Here is a 14,576-nt window from a genome sequence, read left to right on the forward strand (position 1 = left end):
TTGTGCTTTGTTTCAATACATCAAAGCCCATAGCCAGGCACAGACAGGTAATGTAAAAGGGAGTGAGAAAGTTTACAGTCTTGCTTCATTGTTTCTTTAAGGCTTCGAGACAACGGTCAGAGGGATCACCCGGAGGTTAAAAGAAGGCTTGGCTGGTTTTTTTTTTTTTATAAACTGGTTTCTCTTTTGTTCCTTTTCTAGAAACCACATGTAACTTTAGGTCAGAAAAGGGTAAAATGTGGCACTTCTTTAACCAGCCTTACCTCTGCCTTGGGGTAACCGGATCAGGCAAAGGTGTAGGCTCCTCTCCCTGCGATGCTGACACCGGCGATGCTGTCCTTCAGGTGAGTACCAGTGGTTTATTTGCTTTTCAAATCTCCATCCACCTGAAGGATGCAGATGACTGAGGAGGGTATTTTCTCATAACTGACAGTGCCAAAAAAAAAAAACAAAACCTCACTGGTTTAGCCCATTAAAGATAAAAGGGAATCGCTCCCTCCCACAGCATTTTTAGTAAAGCTGCTTTAAAAGTTTTCTTCCTTCCAGCCTTTGCATCTCTCCAGGTTTCCCTCTCTCTTTTCTTCCTTTCTCTTTTTTCTTTTTTTTTTTTTAATCTGCCCTCTTAAAACAACAGGAATGCTGCACTGGCCCTCAGCCAGCCAAGGCTCAGCAAGCAGGGTAAAATTTCAGTTCAGATTTACGGGAAGGTGTTGGGAGTAAAAATCTGGTTTGGTGAGTTTAAGGCAGGGAGTAGTCAAGAGACAACCTTGCTACTGTGAGTGCAGAGAGAAAGGGAGGAGGAAGGCGAGGGGGAGGATAAAAAAAAAAACACCCAGGCTGGGGATGAGAGACCAATTTTTCCCCTGTCCGAGTTTCAGTGCGTGTTCCTGAGCTCCTCCAGCCTTATCGAGTTTGTAGGCAGAAAGTCAGGTCTGGGAGTGGAAGAGCTGCACGGTGCCGGCGAGGAGCTCAGCGTCCCGCTCAGCGCCCTGGAATGTGCGGCTTAGGGCAGGGGCGAGCAGGGGCTTTAGCTTAGCTGGTACTAATTGCAAGGTTTAGTGCTCAAAAACTCTGTTTAAAAAAAAAAAAAAAAAAAAAAAGAGGCAAGAGAGGGGGTTAAGGCTGGGAGAGCTGTTGCTCCAAGCAGCAGTGTAAGGAGTTGCTCAACTCTCATTTAGCAGCGGGGTAGTAAGGAAAATGCATTAGGTTGCTGCCCCGAAACGTTGCTGTTGCTGTGAATGGTGCTGGGCGCTGAGGCGGGCTCCAGGTAGGTACTGTCGCTCTTCGGTTTGCTCTGCTCTGCCTCTGTCCTTACCTGAGGGTTTACTCTTCTGTGATTGGGTTGACAACGTAAGAGGACAGAAGTTCACTCAGAAAAGACATTTAAAAATATTTTTAGGGGGAAAAGGCAAAGGGAGAGGACTGCGGAGATTCTCGGTGAAGCGTCAGTAACTCTTTCCAAGTGACAGATTTCTGGTGATTCTGAGGAAAGATGACAGATGAGAGGCTAAAGCAGGTATTAAATAAGGACAGAGCGAGAAGTGATCTGCAGATTTGAGTTTTAAATTGAAAGCTGTATGTTTCTCCATGTCAAAGAAAAACTACACCATGACGTGCCAGGTGTCTTTGGAGGGATTTTTTTGTTTGTATGGCTGTTTGTTCTTTTTCAACATTTAAAATACTGTAGTTTGTGCAGAATGTGGAGCAGTGGCACAAGTGACAGGGAGGTGACAAGTGGGCTCTGAGATAGGCTGCTGTCTGCTGGTCTGTTATAGCCATTAGCATAAGAATGGGATCTTATCTGGGAAAAGTTTGATGACTGTTTAAAATACATGTATTGATCAGGAGGTCAAGCATCTCCTGCACTCTGAGGTATGTGTGATTAGATGAGAAATACCAGGGACTCTTTATTCATGTTAAAATAGCTGATTTTTTTTTTAGAGGGAAAGCTACACAGCTCATTTCTTCTTAGGAATTTAAAATAAAACTTTGAGCTAAAGCCAAAGTATTATAATAGTTAAAGACGGGCTGGGACCTAACAGATCACAAAATCCCTCCTAAATTTTATCAGCTCAACTGGGCTGACCTGGAGGATGGCAGGAGCATAAGACCAGGCTGAAATGAGCCGCCTGAGGCTAATGTAAATTGAATATTGGTGCTTTTATATGCCTCCTAGACTTCGCAAATGATAATTTGGACAAGCCTGCAATTATTTTGTACCCGTTGAGCCGAGTTCACATGATGCGAGAGGGGGAACTAGGCGTCTTTCGCAACGGAGGAGGCAGCGAGCGGCCGGGCGCAGGCGGGCTGCCAGCGGGATTGCCGGCGGGCTGCGCGCCCGGCCTGGCGCGCCGCAGGTGCCAGGCCGCGGGGGTGAGAGGTCGCCCGCGGTGCGAAGCGGAGCCTGGTATAGAGCTGGAAAACTGGAAGGCAACGCGCGCTCTTGGAGAGGAGACGGAGATAACGGTGGGAATACGCCGCTGTTTGCTGTCCGGCAGACTCGTAGCACGAGTGCTAAAGGCTAACAAACTGCTGTCTGGGAGATAAACGAAGAGACAAACACTTTTCTTGCGCATTCATTCCCTCTCTCTCCTCACTCCCCTGCATATTCCTGGTCCTGGAAAGGTTTTTCTCCAGGCTTGTTTTAAAGCCGTGCATCCCGCCAGGAGCTGCAGGCAGGTGCTCCTGCCTCACCCCCCTGCCCGGGGAGACCCCCGCTCCCTCCCGCTTTCGGGTACCAACATCTCCTGAGACACAGGCTCCAGGCCCTAGGTGTTGTTAGGGAAATATTTAGAGTTGGCTGGTGTGTAAATATGATTGCTAATCATTTCTGTATGTCCCTGCAGCAGCCTGGGATGTGAAATCTTTGTTTGAAGTTTTAGAAAGTAAAGGAATGTGCAGTATTCAATACACCAGATTAAAAAAAAAAACGTTGAAAACCTTGGAATAAAAGTATTTAATATAAGCCGTGGAGATGGCAGAGCCTTCAGGGAATACTGTTTCAATGGCAGTTTGGTCTGAAGCCTTGACCCTGCGTGGCTTGCCTCTGGCTGGCTTCAGCAGGGCTCTCCCTGGCACTGGGGTCTACTTTTGGGGCTGCCCACGTTTGGGGGCCTTGGCTTCCTCCGCGTGGCAGAGCCTGCTTGCTCCTTTGCTACCACTCTGTGAAATGTTACACCCTCTTCTGCAAAACCTGTGAGAGCGTCTGACAGAAGGCAGAGGGGTTTGCTTTTGCTTGTTGGGATATTTTTTTTTCCACTGTTGGGTGTAACCCCCTGTGAAAATTAAGACCACTTGGGTAAAAAGCTGGAAATGATGCTTTTTTGGTAGCTGATTAAAAATATTTAATCCCAGCCAAATAGATGGTGATTCATACTTCTAGCATCATAGATTTATTATTGGCTCGGACAACGTGAAATTGGTTTTTATGGTTTTAAGTGTATACTGAAGTCCTGTTCATTGGGTTGGCAATGACATATTCAAAATCTATTAATATCCTATTTTTTTAAAGAGTAGCTAGACAAGAAGACCTGGGGGTTACTCTGGAGTGGGCATACAAGCACCTGTTGGTGTACCGTAGGAGGCCACAGCACTATTAGAGTGACGAACTCCAGCAGACGTTGTACTATACTGATAGGTGAAGCAATAACATAATCTTGACTTTTTCATTCAAACCGCTGGCCCTGATCATCTGTGCGTGGTTTCCCAAATCGACATTGCTCTGATTTATTGAGAAATTTAATAGGGGAAAATATGTGCTCTTTGTGAAGAAATGTTGCCAGATCCTGTTCCTGTTGAAAATAAGAAATCAATGGCTTGGATGAACGTAAAGATTGGGTTTGCTTTGTAGCAAGGAAGCAGATGTGAAGGACTAACTAAGAAGGGACCACCTCCATGCCTGTGTATGGGTGGATGTAGTTGCCTCCTTTGTCAGGAAGTTGAGATCTCCAAATTACTGATGACCTAAACTGACAAATCCTTCCTTATATTGTAGTCGAGTCACTTTGAAATTTATTTCATATGGGGATTTTTAGGTGCAATTTTCGGGGTTGTAAAATGGCTTCTGTGAATAGGATATTTTCGCATGCTGCTATAGCAGAAGGAAGGACTCTGACCTTTATCTTTCCCGTAAGAGGCCTAAAATAATATTTCTTTCTGCTGTTGTTTTTTGTTGTGGTTTTTTTTTTTTTTTCAATAAAATGCTTCTGGGTACACCTAGCTCTTGCCAAGATCAGGAACATCTTCTCAGTAGCCTTGCTGAGACAATGCAGGCTTTGTATAGCTGTGGCTGTTAGGGTTTTGGTGACACAGTAAACTCAACAGAGCAAAGCAACTTCTCAGTAACTGCAAAGCTGACTGCCTGGTATTTGACGGCATTTTTGTCCTTTCCAGTCTTTCATTTGCCATGATCACAAGCAAGCTTTCATTTGAAAAGGAGACGGGTTATTTATATTTATTTAAGTGTATGTTTTACAAAATATATGCAGAGTCTGGATTTTATCTTTTACCTAGCTTGGTCATAAAGCTAAGACTAAATCAGCACAGATGGGCTTATTTGGCACGAGATGGGAAGAAACTACAAGTGCACGAGAGTCCTCTACCAAGAATCATGATACAAAAGTAACTTTCAGCTATTTCCAAAGTGGACATGGCTTAACCAAGCACTAACAACCAAAATGCTCTCTGTCCTGTTCACTGACGTCGGGGCCGTTGGCAGATTTACTCTGGAGAAGCACCACCCCAAGTGACGTAGCTCAGGATTTGCATTCGTGTTTCGGCCTTTTGAGTACCCAATGGATGTACTTGAGTTCTACCTTTGAAATAAACTGAAATACTGCCTCTGCATTTCTGTCTTTTATCAGAGAAACTTCATCAGCTCCACCACAAGTCAGGGTATATATTCAGCCTGAGCAAGTTGAGTTCTTGGTAACATTGAAGATGTCATTAATTATCGCACGGTCATAGACCTGGGATTCCTGACCGGGGCGTTGCTGCTGTGTGTGTACCTGCTCTGCAGGCGGAGTGGAAGGACTGTCACCGCCGTGCGGGGTTTTTGCATTAAATGCCCAGTGAGAGGCCAGAGATGGGTTAGATGCGGGGTGAAGCACAAGGAAATGGTGAGAGGGGCCAGCTGGGTACAGAGCAGGCAGTCTGGCTGCTGTTGCACTATTTCAGCAGCAAGGGAGAGATTTTAGAAGGAGTTTAGGAGAGATGAGCAAAGGTTCTCTGCAGTTGTGACCAGGGAGGTACAACCAGGGAGGAATTACAAGGGAAAACAGAAAAGGTACTTGATGAGAAGTATAAATTGGTTTCAAAAGCTGCAAAAGGCACCCATTTGTCACTCAGCTTTGCCTGCCTGCACAAGTGCTGTGTGTAAAGACGCCTTATATTTTATTTGTTAGGGAATGGAGAGCTGGTCAACAGAAACACAAAAATGAGTGGCACACTCAAAGCATCAGGCTATGAAAATGACCCTTGTAATAGCATTTGGAAGATGAAACAGCGGATCAAGATTGCAATTACAAAAGCAGAAGAAAGGATGTCACCATTACTGAGATAACGCGAGGGTGAGCCCCCGGAGAAGTGCTTTAGCTATGAGGGTGGATACAACAGGCAATGTCTTGGATGCGTAAGTGGCAAGCATCAATAGATCCTAGCTGTACCTTGAAAGCAAGGCTGCCCAAATAAAAACTGTGCCCGGTCTGCAAACAGAGCAGTAATTGTCACTGAGGAAAGGAGGGAAAAGAGATTTTGAATATCCCTTGAGAGTGGGGGTATTAGGGACTCTGTTTTATGCATGTTGAGCTGGAAGGGATCCTAGGCTTTCAGCACACAGTCTTTCAGAAGACAGCAGAAAAAGTGGGTGAGGGGCATCAGCTGGGCTGGACACTGATGGGAAAGCAAATTGAAGGAAATTGAAGTATAGAGAGAATTTGTAATTGAACTTGGTAGAAAGACGAGGGTTAAAAGCAAAAGAGAAGTCATCAGGGTTGATGGAGTGGAAATCACAGAAAGGCTGAATGGTGGGACATAATGGGGGAGGCTAATGGATGGTGCTGAATGGGACCACTTGAAGGTTAGTGCAGGGGAAATTCAGCAGGAGAGAGCCTGGAGTCTGAGCAGTGCATGCCGAATAAACGGCCTTTTTCATGAGTAAAAGAAAAAGACCAGGGCAGCAGAGGAAGGGAATAGGTGAGAAGGATGCAACATGATGAGAGGGTGATATGGGTCATCAGCATAAATCAGCAACAGTGAGAAGAGGAAAACAGAGAATCAGAGAGGAAGGTGGAGGGCTTGGGTGAAGGGTTTGCTGTCTGCAGGGCTGGGAAGGGAAGGGGGTGAATGAGAAATGAGAAGTAAGGGATCCTTGTAAAGAGGAGAAGGAGGGAGGAAGGGGGGGAAAGATCAACCCATTCAGCATAGCCTGCTCCTGGTTAGGGAAAATTTGAGACAGAGATGCTTCATTAGGGTTTGAAAGCCTTGCTGCTGAAGCAAGGAGGAGGTTTCAGGACCTGGAGGGAGGGAAGTATGAAGAGACTGTGGCTAACTGAGGTCTTTAAAGCTAGAGTGTGTGCTGGAGTGAGAAATAGAGGGTGTGAGGACTGGGCAGGCAGCACGCAGGGTGTGACTGCAGGAGCTTTCAGGGCTGGAGAGGGAGGAAGAGCCAGAGCTGCAAAAAAAGGCACCAAAGGCAAGGAGGGAAGATAGAGTCAAACACGAACATGCATGCAGGGACATGTCCTCAAGAGGTTTTTACAACAAAAGAGCACGTTCAGCTCACCTTAATAAAACGTTCACATTATTAACATGACCTTAGGCCATGTCCCCATTGTGTGCATGGTTTTGGCAGTAAAATTCCTGTTGGCTGTGTATGCTGCGATTTCACCAGAGTTCATGCACTGGTACCCACATCCTAATGTGAGTGCTAGTCCTCACAGGGAGCATTTCACTGTCATTAGTATTCCTGTTGAAGATAGCACTAATAACGTGCCTGAAGCTTACAAAAGCATAGTTGCAGGTAAAGCTGCAAGCAGAGATAGATTTCATGGGTGGGTGTATTCAAACTTATGGGAGTGCAGTACAGTCTGTGGATCTCGAAGACTGACTTTGTCCTTTGCTTCTTGGCCTTATGAAGTGGGCAAGAAAAGACCCACCTTGTCTGACTTGCTGAATACACGTTGGATAGACGGGAAGCTGGAGGTACCTCAGGTTGGATCAAGGTGATCTGAGCGTGCCTATTGTTGCTGTGGCGTCTTACTTACTTAGTGTTTACAAAGTAAACAGGGCGAGGAGATGCTGCTGACAAGGTTGTCTGCTCACTCCAAGCACTCAGGCCCAGGGTGGCTGCAGACATACCTGGCAGTGCTGCACAACTCCAGGACCCAGGAGCAAGCTTCGACCTGGGCATGGTCCATACAGTCCATGATTGTCCTGCAAGGAAGGAAAAAAAAAAAGTTATTTTCATAGAAGCTAATTGTGTTGAGCAGTAATAAACAAAAAGGCTTCTACGTGCCTCTTCCACATACTGAAGTCTCAAGTCTCGCCTTACCTGTGTGAGTCACGCAGGTCAGACGGTATGTGTGCAGAATAAATCTTCCCAAGCGCCACAGGGGTGTCGAGGGGTGTCTGGTATGCTGGGAGGGTGCTCTGCCTCCTGTTGCAGGTGATCAGTGGGAACACGGTCCAAGACAAGCAGCGGCTCCTGAACACACTCTGCTCCTCGCTGCCTTGTTACGTGCCAGGCTGCACGCCTGGAGCCCTTCCTGGTATTGGCAGGTCTTTTCTCTGACCCATGTTTTACCATGGGTATTTGCAGGTCCTTATTTGAGGTGCTGAGAAGATCAGAGACCACGTCTTCTCACGTTCAATTTTTATTTCTGTTGAAAATCCTGGTTTTCTGCAGGTATTCATCTGCAAGCTTACATTCCTGGTAAGCAGCAAGACAGACTGACAAACAATTTTAGTTTTTACTGTCTGCTGACCTTATGAGTCTAAGAAAATTCCTGTTGAAATTCCTGTGCAAATTCCTGGCCATTCTCATGGCCACCTGCCTCGCGAAAGTTTATCAGCTCACTGTCTGGTTGATATATGGGGCACTGTATAAAACCTACAGCTCTGAGGGATGTGGAATGAACTGCCAGAACCCCTGGGTAAGGGCAGTTAAGTATGGCTAAACTGGAGGCACTGGTGGCCTTGGCTGTTGGCTTTCTCATCAGAATGAGAAAAGCCCAGGGCAAGCGGCTGTTTTGCTCACAGAGCAGTTCCAGGGCTTTTTTTCCCTCAAGCTACAGCATTATCTGAAGTTTCAACAGTGGCTTTTTGATTCCCATCATCTCCCAAACACAGGTTTGTGGTGGTGTGCTAGTGGGAAGAGAGGCACCATTTAAAACACAGCAGGGATTTGAGAGGTGTGTTACCCGCAATCCTGCTAGCCCCTGGGCTCTGGGGTTGCTGGGAGCAGGCTGTTGGCAGTGTTGTGGTGTCCATCCCATCGGTAAACCAACACAGCGGAGGGCTGAGCCTGTTCAACCAGCCTCAGCTTGTGGCTTTACTGAGGAGGCTGAAATCTGAGCCAGATCCTGGCATTTCCATCTGTAGATCACTGGGCTTTAAAAATAAAAAAAAAAAAAAAAAAAAAAAAAGAGAGAGAGAGAGAGAGAGAAAGGAAAAGCATGTTATTTATATTTGTATATTTATATAAATATATAAACATTTATATTTTTTATTTTATATATGTATATGTTATTGCACTCCTTGTGCAAATAGTAGCCTTTCTTCTACAGTAGTATCGGTGAACACTGACTTCAGTGAAGTCAGTAAAAGTGCTCTGTACCGCTACAGGCACAGAGAACAAGGCTTTGGTAAGTTTAACTTTGCAGCTGTTTGGGGAATACTTTGCTGCTTCTAAACAGACATAGGCTTCTCTGTATTTGCACGCAGGTATCAACACAAATCAGTCTCAGTGCTGGATTTTTAATTCCCAAAGCACTGTCAGTCAGCTGTCAGTGTTTAGTTACCATCTTTGTCTCTGGCTTAGGGGCATGATCTTGATGGGATCATTTTCCCTCATTGCGCCATAGTTTCCCCACCAATAGATAGGAAATACATATTTTTTTCCTCTCCTCTTGTGAAACACTAGAAATGCACTCTTGAGGAGTGCCGTAGGAGATAGGCTGTTAAAGAACATACTGTGTATATACAAGAGGTGATAGGGATGCACCTGCTTCTAGCATGAAGCATCTCTCCCTCTTTATATTTTCTAATAGACACAACAGTTTTTTCCAAATAAATAAGTCGTGTAAAAAATACAGGGTCTCCAAAGAAAATTAAAGCAAAACTGCTGATGATGCAATCTACTTACCTATGGGCAGTGTAATAAACTTAGTTTTATGAAAAATGCCATGTATCCGTAAGCCTAGAAGGTTAGATTTGCAATAAAGCTTCATACTGGTAATAGTGAAAATCAGTTAAAGGCCACAGCCTTCTGTGAATGCTGCGGGTACCCAAGGCACAGACTGCACAGGGGAGTTGTAAGCTGGGGTGTAAATTCATAGTATCTTTGGACACACCTTCATGTTTTTAATATGTAGGCAACTGTATGTTCTTTTTTTCTTGTACTCCAAAGTAATCAGAAAGGATCCTGCTGTAATTTGGGAGCTGTAATCGTGCTACCACAGGGCAGATACGAGGCTATCTGTCCCCATGTGTGTAGTCGTGCCCTAGGAATACCCACAAACGGGTTGGACAGACCCTTTCCAGAGCTAAGGCCGGTGCAAAGAGGATTAGATAAGCTTGCTAGTTGTTGTTGTGCAAGTTTCTTTCTGAGTTCTGGGTTCAAAGCAGAACTCGGCCAAAACCACAGGATCAAAATTCCTTTGTGGCCAGACTCCATCCATACAGTGCAATACAGCAGTCAGCCTGCAGCGTCTACCGCTGACTCACTGCTTCCCCATCCTACAATGTTCGCCTTCGCCTTCCAGCATGGGTGCCTGTTTCTGGGGCCTCCACGCTCTCTGCTTCCTCTGCCTGTGTCCATCAGTGAGTTTGGGTCCGTGCCCGGGAATCCTGGAGCAGGATGCATGTTTGCAAGGACGCAAAGTGAGGGGTGGCTGAGCAAGGGTCTGTGGAGTGCCAGTTCAGAGTGCTACATAGCTGGATGCAGAGATGCTAGTACCATGGAAAAGCAGAAGGGATGAACCCCCTCCCTGCCAATGTTGGGAGCTCTGAATGGCACGCAAGGTGAAGGAACTAGGCTTTCATTTTCACTGCATTTCTACATTGTTCAAATCTTGGTTCCAGCCCCAATGCCAAAATGCAGGAAGGGCTTAACTTCTGTCTTACCTCTGACAAGGGGGCACTGCCTCTGTGTCTCCTAAAACAAGCCCTGTAACATGAACGATGTGAGATGAGCGGCATTTTATTGCTCCTTCTATAGATCCAAACCATTTCTATCACATTTCCTCTTCATCTAATCTTATCTGTTCTGTGTTGCAATCCTTGCTGTGCTTCCCTATTTCCAAATCAAAGCACAATCTTTCTGCAAAAAATCTGAAAGCTGCCTCCATTTTGAAATGCATCCTGTTTTAAACAAAGAACATTAGTTGGTTGTTAACTCATCGGTTTGTTAATCCTTACCTGGAAAGTAACCGATGCCAAAATCATTGCATTTTCAAAGCTCTTGCAAATGTCAATCACTATTGAAAAGGTTTCTTCTGAGTTCACACATACTATTGTGTGTATATGCGCAATAGGGTGTAGAACAAGCCAGGCAAGAAGCAAAAAGTATACGAATGACTGGTTTTGCAAGAAAGGCACCAGTATAAATCTTAGGAAACCTGGGTTCATGTCCCTGCCTTGCCACAGAAAATGGCATGGATGAGTTAATGATGGTCAAGTGGGTTGTTTCTGGTTGCTGTGGATATCTGTTCTGTGGTTACTGGTCTCTGCTGGTATACCTGAACATCCCATCAGGTTGTGAGATCTTGCAGCAGTATCTGCTATGGCTGATCATTGGGGAGCTATGGCAAATCTCTGGTTTTTTACTGTGTGTTTTGTTTATGCCTCCATTTTGATAGGGTTGGGCAGCTGTGCATGGGCAGTTGTGCTGGGAGAGCCCCTGGGGAGAGATGAGGGAAGGTGCCGATCAGCTGAACACCTAACCCAAACCTCGGGCACCCACTGGGCTCCCTGCCTCAGCTCCCCTTCCTACACTGTCCTCAGCAGCCCCACAGCCCTGGGGCAAGGGGGCCTTTGAGAAGTGCTGCTGGTGCTACGCAGGTCTTCGTAATCGCCAATAGCGCAGGCCATCGAGGGAGGGTGCGGAACTGCCCAGCAGGCTGCGTTTCATGCTCCAGCTGTGCCCCTGTGAAGCGAGAGCGAAGTCTCGCTGCCAGAGCGGGTGAGCAGCACTTGCTGTGAAACCCTGGGGCCGGGGGAGATCTGGGAGTCCCCGGGGTGCCAGCTGTCCCAGGTTTCTGCTTCAGATCACAGCTTTTGGAAAAGCAGTTTGAAATGCACTGCTAAAGGGCCTGTAGCTTTAGTATTAATAAACACATATAACTGTTGTAGCCCACTCCAGAAAAAACTGTGCACGCAATATAACCTACAGAGATCTGGGACTGTAACTACTCCAAGAACATCAGACTTTGCATCCCAGAGTTCCCATTGTACGAGGAAGAAGACAGCAGATCTGGTTAATAAGGATGCCCTGCGTTTTCTGGTAGGAGACTTATTTTCATTTTCTCTTAATTTTGCAAAGCTTTAAGTCCCTGGATTGAAACATTGCTTGGCAAAATATCCACCTGAGGCATGTGAATTGTTCTGCATTTACCTGGGTAGAGGCCTGAGAGTCACTTAACCTAAAATGTTTTGACTGTTTCTGAAAATCAAAGTTTGAGAGTTTGCTATTTTCAAATTTTTGCAACCTCTTCCTAGGGCAGTGACTTGACCTTTAGCAGGGAAGTGGGTCTGGTGCAGAGGTACCCAGATTTAAGCAGGATGTAAACCTTTGAAAATCACGGTTTCCGTGCACTTAGTGGAGACTTCAGCTTTTAACATCCAAGTCCCAGAAACCACTGTTTACACTGTGCATGCTCCAATCTGAGCAAGACTTTAGTTGCAGGTGTGATATGAGGCGCTCTGCACCTGAGCTCGAGAGGAGGGTATAGGGCACCTAAAGGTAAAGGGAGCAAAGAAACAGGCACTGGTATCCAACAAGGGTGAGGAGGGAGCTGGGGGCATGTCGCCCAAGGAGCCTGGACAGAGCCGAGCTGGAGCACTTGGGGTTGGGAATCCGGGACTTTTCCCAGCACCACCTTTCCCTCGGGAGGCTGGAAGGAGCCCCCTGCTCCTGCCTCTTCCCTCTCCTGCTGCTGCTGCCAGCAAAGGCCAGGCTGGGATGCTGCCCTGCCTCTGGGATTTACTCAGTTACTTCGTGGAGCAGAAGTCTGTGCAGTAAATCTCATGTGCTACCCCTCCGGGTGACACACACATCAGTAGGATGCCACATGATGGAATTTGGGGTTGGGTTTTAATTTGCATCAAAAATATACATAAAAGCTTTGGAAACAGTGCACAGACTCAGAAAAAATATGAAGTGTGTAATTCAGATAGTGCCAGATTTATAGTCTGCACAATCCTAATTTGCCTTCTGGTATGTATTATTATAGTATGATTCTGTTTTTTTGACACACTCAGTACTGTTGATTTTTGTTGTAGGATCCTTCCCTTATACTGTGTATGAAAAGCAGGGTGGTCGGTGAGCAATTTACTTTAGGTATTTATTTTTTTTCTCCTGCTGTTCAGGATGTAAATGGTTCATGCTCTTGCATTTTTTTTCTCTGAAGAGAGATGTACTACTCTTTGGCTTTTTAATGGTGTTCATCTATAGTATTTCAATACTTCACAAGCGGTAATGAGATAATCTGCACAACAAGCATTTGATATTTATTTACTAAAAAAATAGGGACACACAATGTAAATTAAGAAGTTTACCATAGTTTTGAGTGTACAATTTATGATGTCAGGGCCAGGCACAGGTGAACTTCTTTAGTTAAAGGTTGTCTTCGCTGAAAAATGTGCTTTAGGATTAACAAGCTCTAGCTATGGATTTATGTCAAGCTTAGCACGTTCTTTTGGGTGAACAGAAATAAACATATTCAAATAAGTTGGAGTGTTATTTCCACATTTTCCAAATAATGCAACCACTTTTTTTTTTCCCTTAGGATGACATTTCATTTAAAAATTTGACCAAATTTAACAACAAAAATGAGGTAGAGAACACAGAAATGAAATGTTTGCTTTGGGGCAAAATAAATTGCCTCCTTTTTTCTTTTTTTCTGCACTTCAGCTAGCAGTATGAGTCAGTTGCACTGCTTGCCTTATGACTCTGTTTTCCAGAAAACTTAGTTTTGCTTAAGATCACATTTTCAAAGTGCAGTTCCCAGCAAGATCACTTGCAGCTCTAAGCGCTCTTTACTTCTGCAAGCAAATTGCAGATCAGAAAACGTTCCCACCCCAAAATAAGGAACACGCAGTTGATGACCATCTGTACAAAGCTTGGTTTAAATTACTTGGCCAGTGATACACAGGATCCATGTGCAGAGCGAGGACCGAAAGCAGTAAGCAAGAGCCTGTTTATCTGCCTTAGCTACAAGTTCCCCTTTCTCACAGTGCATCAGGCGCCATGTCCCCTCCGACCTCTCCGGGAGGGTGGTGGGGACAGCAGCCACCGTCAGTGCCCAAACCCAGCTTCTCTGCTGGAGCAGGGCCACCCTCTGCACCGCACAGCGAGTGGAGGAGGCCACCGTCTCCCCTGAGGGTCTGGGGCAGCACGGGACCCAATTTGCAGCACGCAGCTTCCAAATATTGGGTGCTCCAGGGGACCTCTGACCCTTCTCAGGTGGGAGCAGCACATTGCAGCGCTCGCTTTCCCATGCACGGGTCTGCAGCATTCTTCCAGCCCCACGCTGGCACCTTCACCTAGTGAAACACAGGGTTAAGGGCAGTGGTACTTCTTGTCAGGATGGAGGGTACCCAGGGAAAGCACCACAATGCTTCAGTCCCTTCTGGACCGGAGAGCCTGTGTCGGGGTTTGTGCCCAGGGGCAAGCGGCTGGGGTGGGGTGGCACCAGTCCCCTGCTGCTGCATGGCTGGGGAGCTGCAGGGCTGGGAGGAGAAACCACAAGAAGAGACATCCTCATCACCAACGGCTGATTAGGTTTTGGGCTGGGAAGGGGTAGTCCCGGGATGTCGTGTCTGCACCATGGCCCGCTTCTCTCTTTTATCCACATCCCTGCATGTCCATTGGGTAAAAGAGGTAGGAGTGAATGCTAGCTTCTCATGGGCAGGAGTCACCCACGCCCTGAATTTCACTGATTTAGGGGCTGGTTTCAGGTTCATTCTGGATGCAATGGTCCCACACACATCCCCACTGGCAGGCTGGAGAGCTAGTGAGTCCGGCCCAGCAGGGCAGGTGATTAGCATCTTGCAGGGCTAGCCTCTTTCACTGACGTTGTTACAGCTGGAAAAAAACAGCCTGTGGAAAAGATAAATGAGGCTGGTGTCCTTAGCATGAT

General features: G+C 46.2%; 1 protein-coding gene across 2 annotated transcripts in view; it reads left to right on the plus strand.

Annotated features, from left to right (window-relative positions):
• Positions 1-1,221: 1,221 nt before the first annotated feature.
• RBM47 (RNA binding motif protein 47) overlaps positions 1,222-14,576 on the plus strand; it is a 77,044-nt gene continuing 63,689 nt past the window's right edge. The window contains exon 1 of one of the 2 annotated variants that reach the window (XM_082316394.1): positions 1,222-1,267. In XM_082316394.1, coding sequence (XP_082172520.1) covers positions 1,239-1,267 — 29 coding nt within the window. In that variant the 5' untranslated portion in view covers positions 1,222-1,238. Of the gene's footprint in view, positions 1,268-11,651; positions 11,720-14,576 lie in introns of those variants that run through there. The other variant, XM_082316395.1, reaches the window with a different exon arrangement.

This window comes from Platalea leucorodia (genome assembly GCF_965183815.1).
Source record: "Platalea leucorodia genome assembly, chromosome: 6".
NCBI classification, from domain to species: domain Eukaryota; kingdom Metazoa; phylum Chordata; class Aves; order Pelecaniformes; family Threskiornithidae; genus Platalea; species Platalea leucorodia.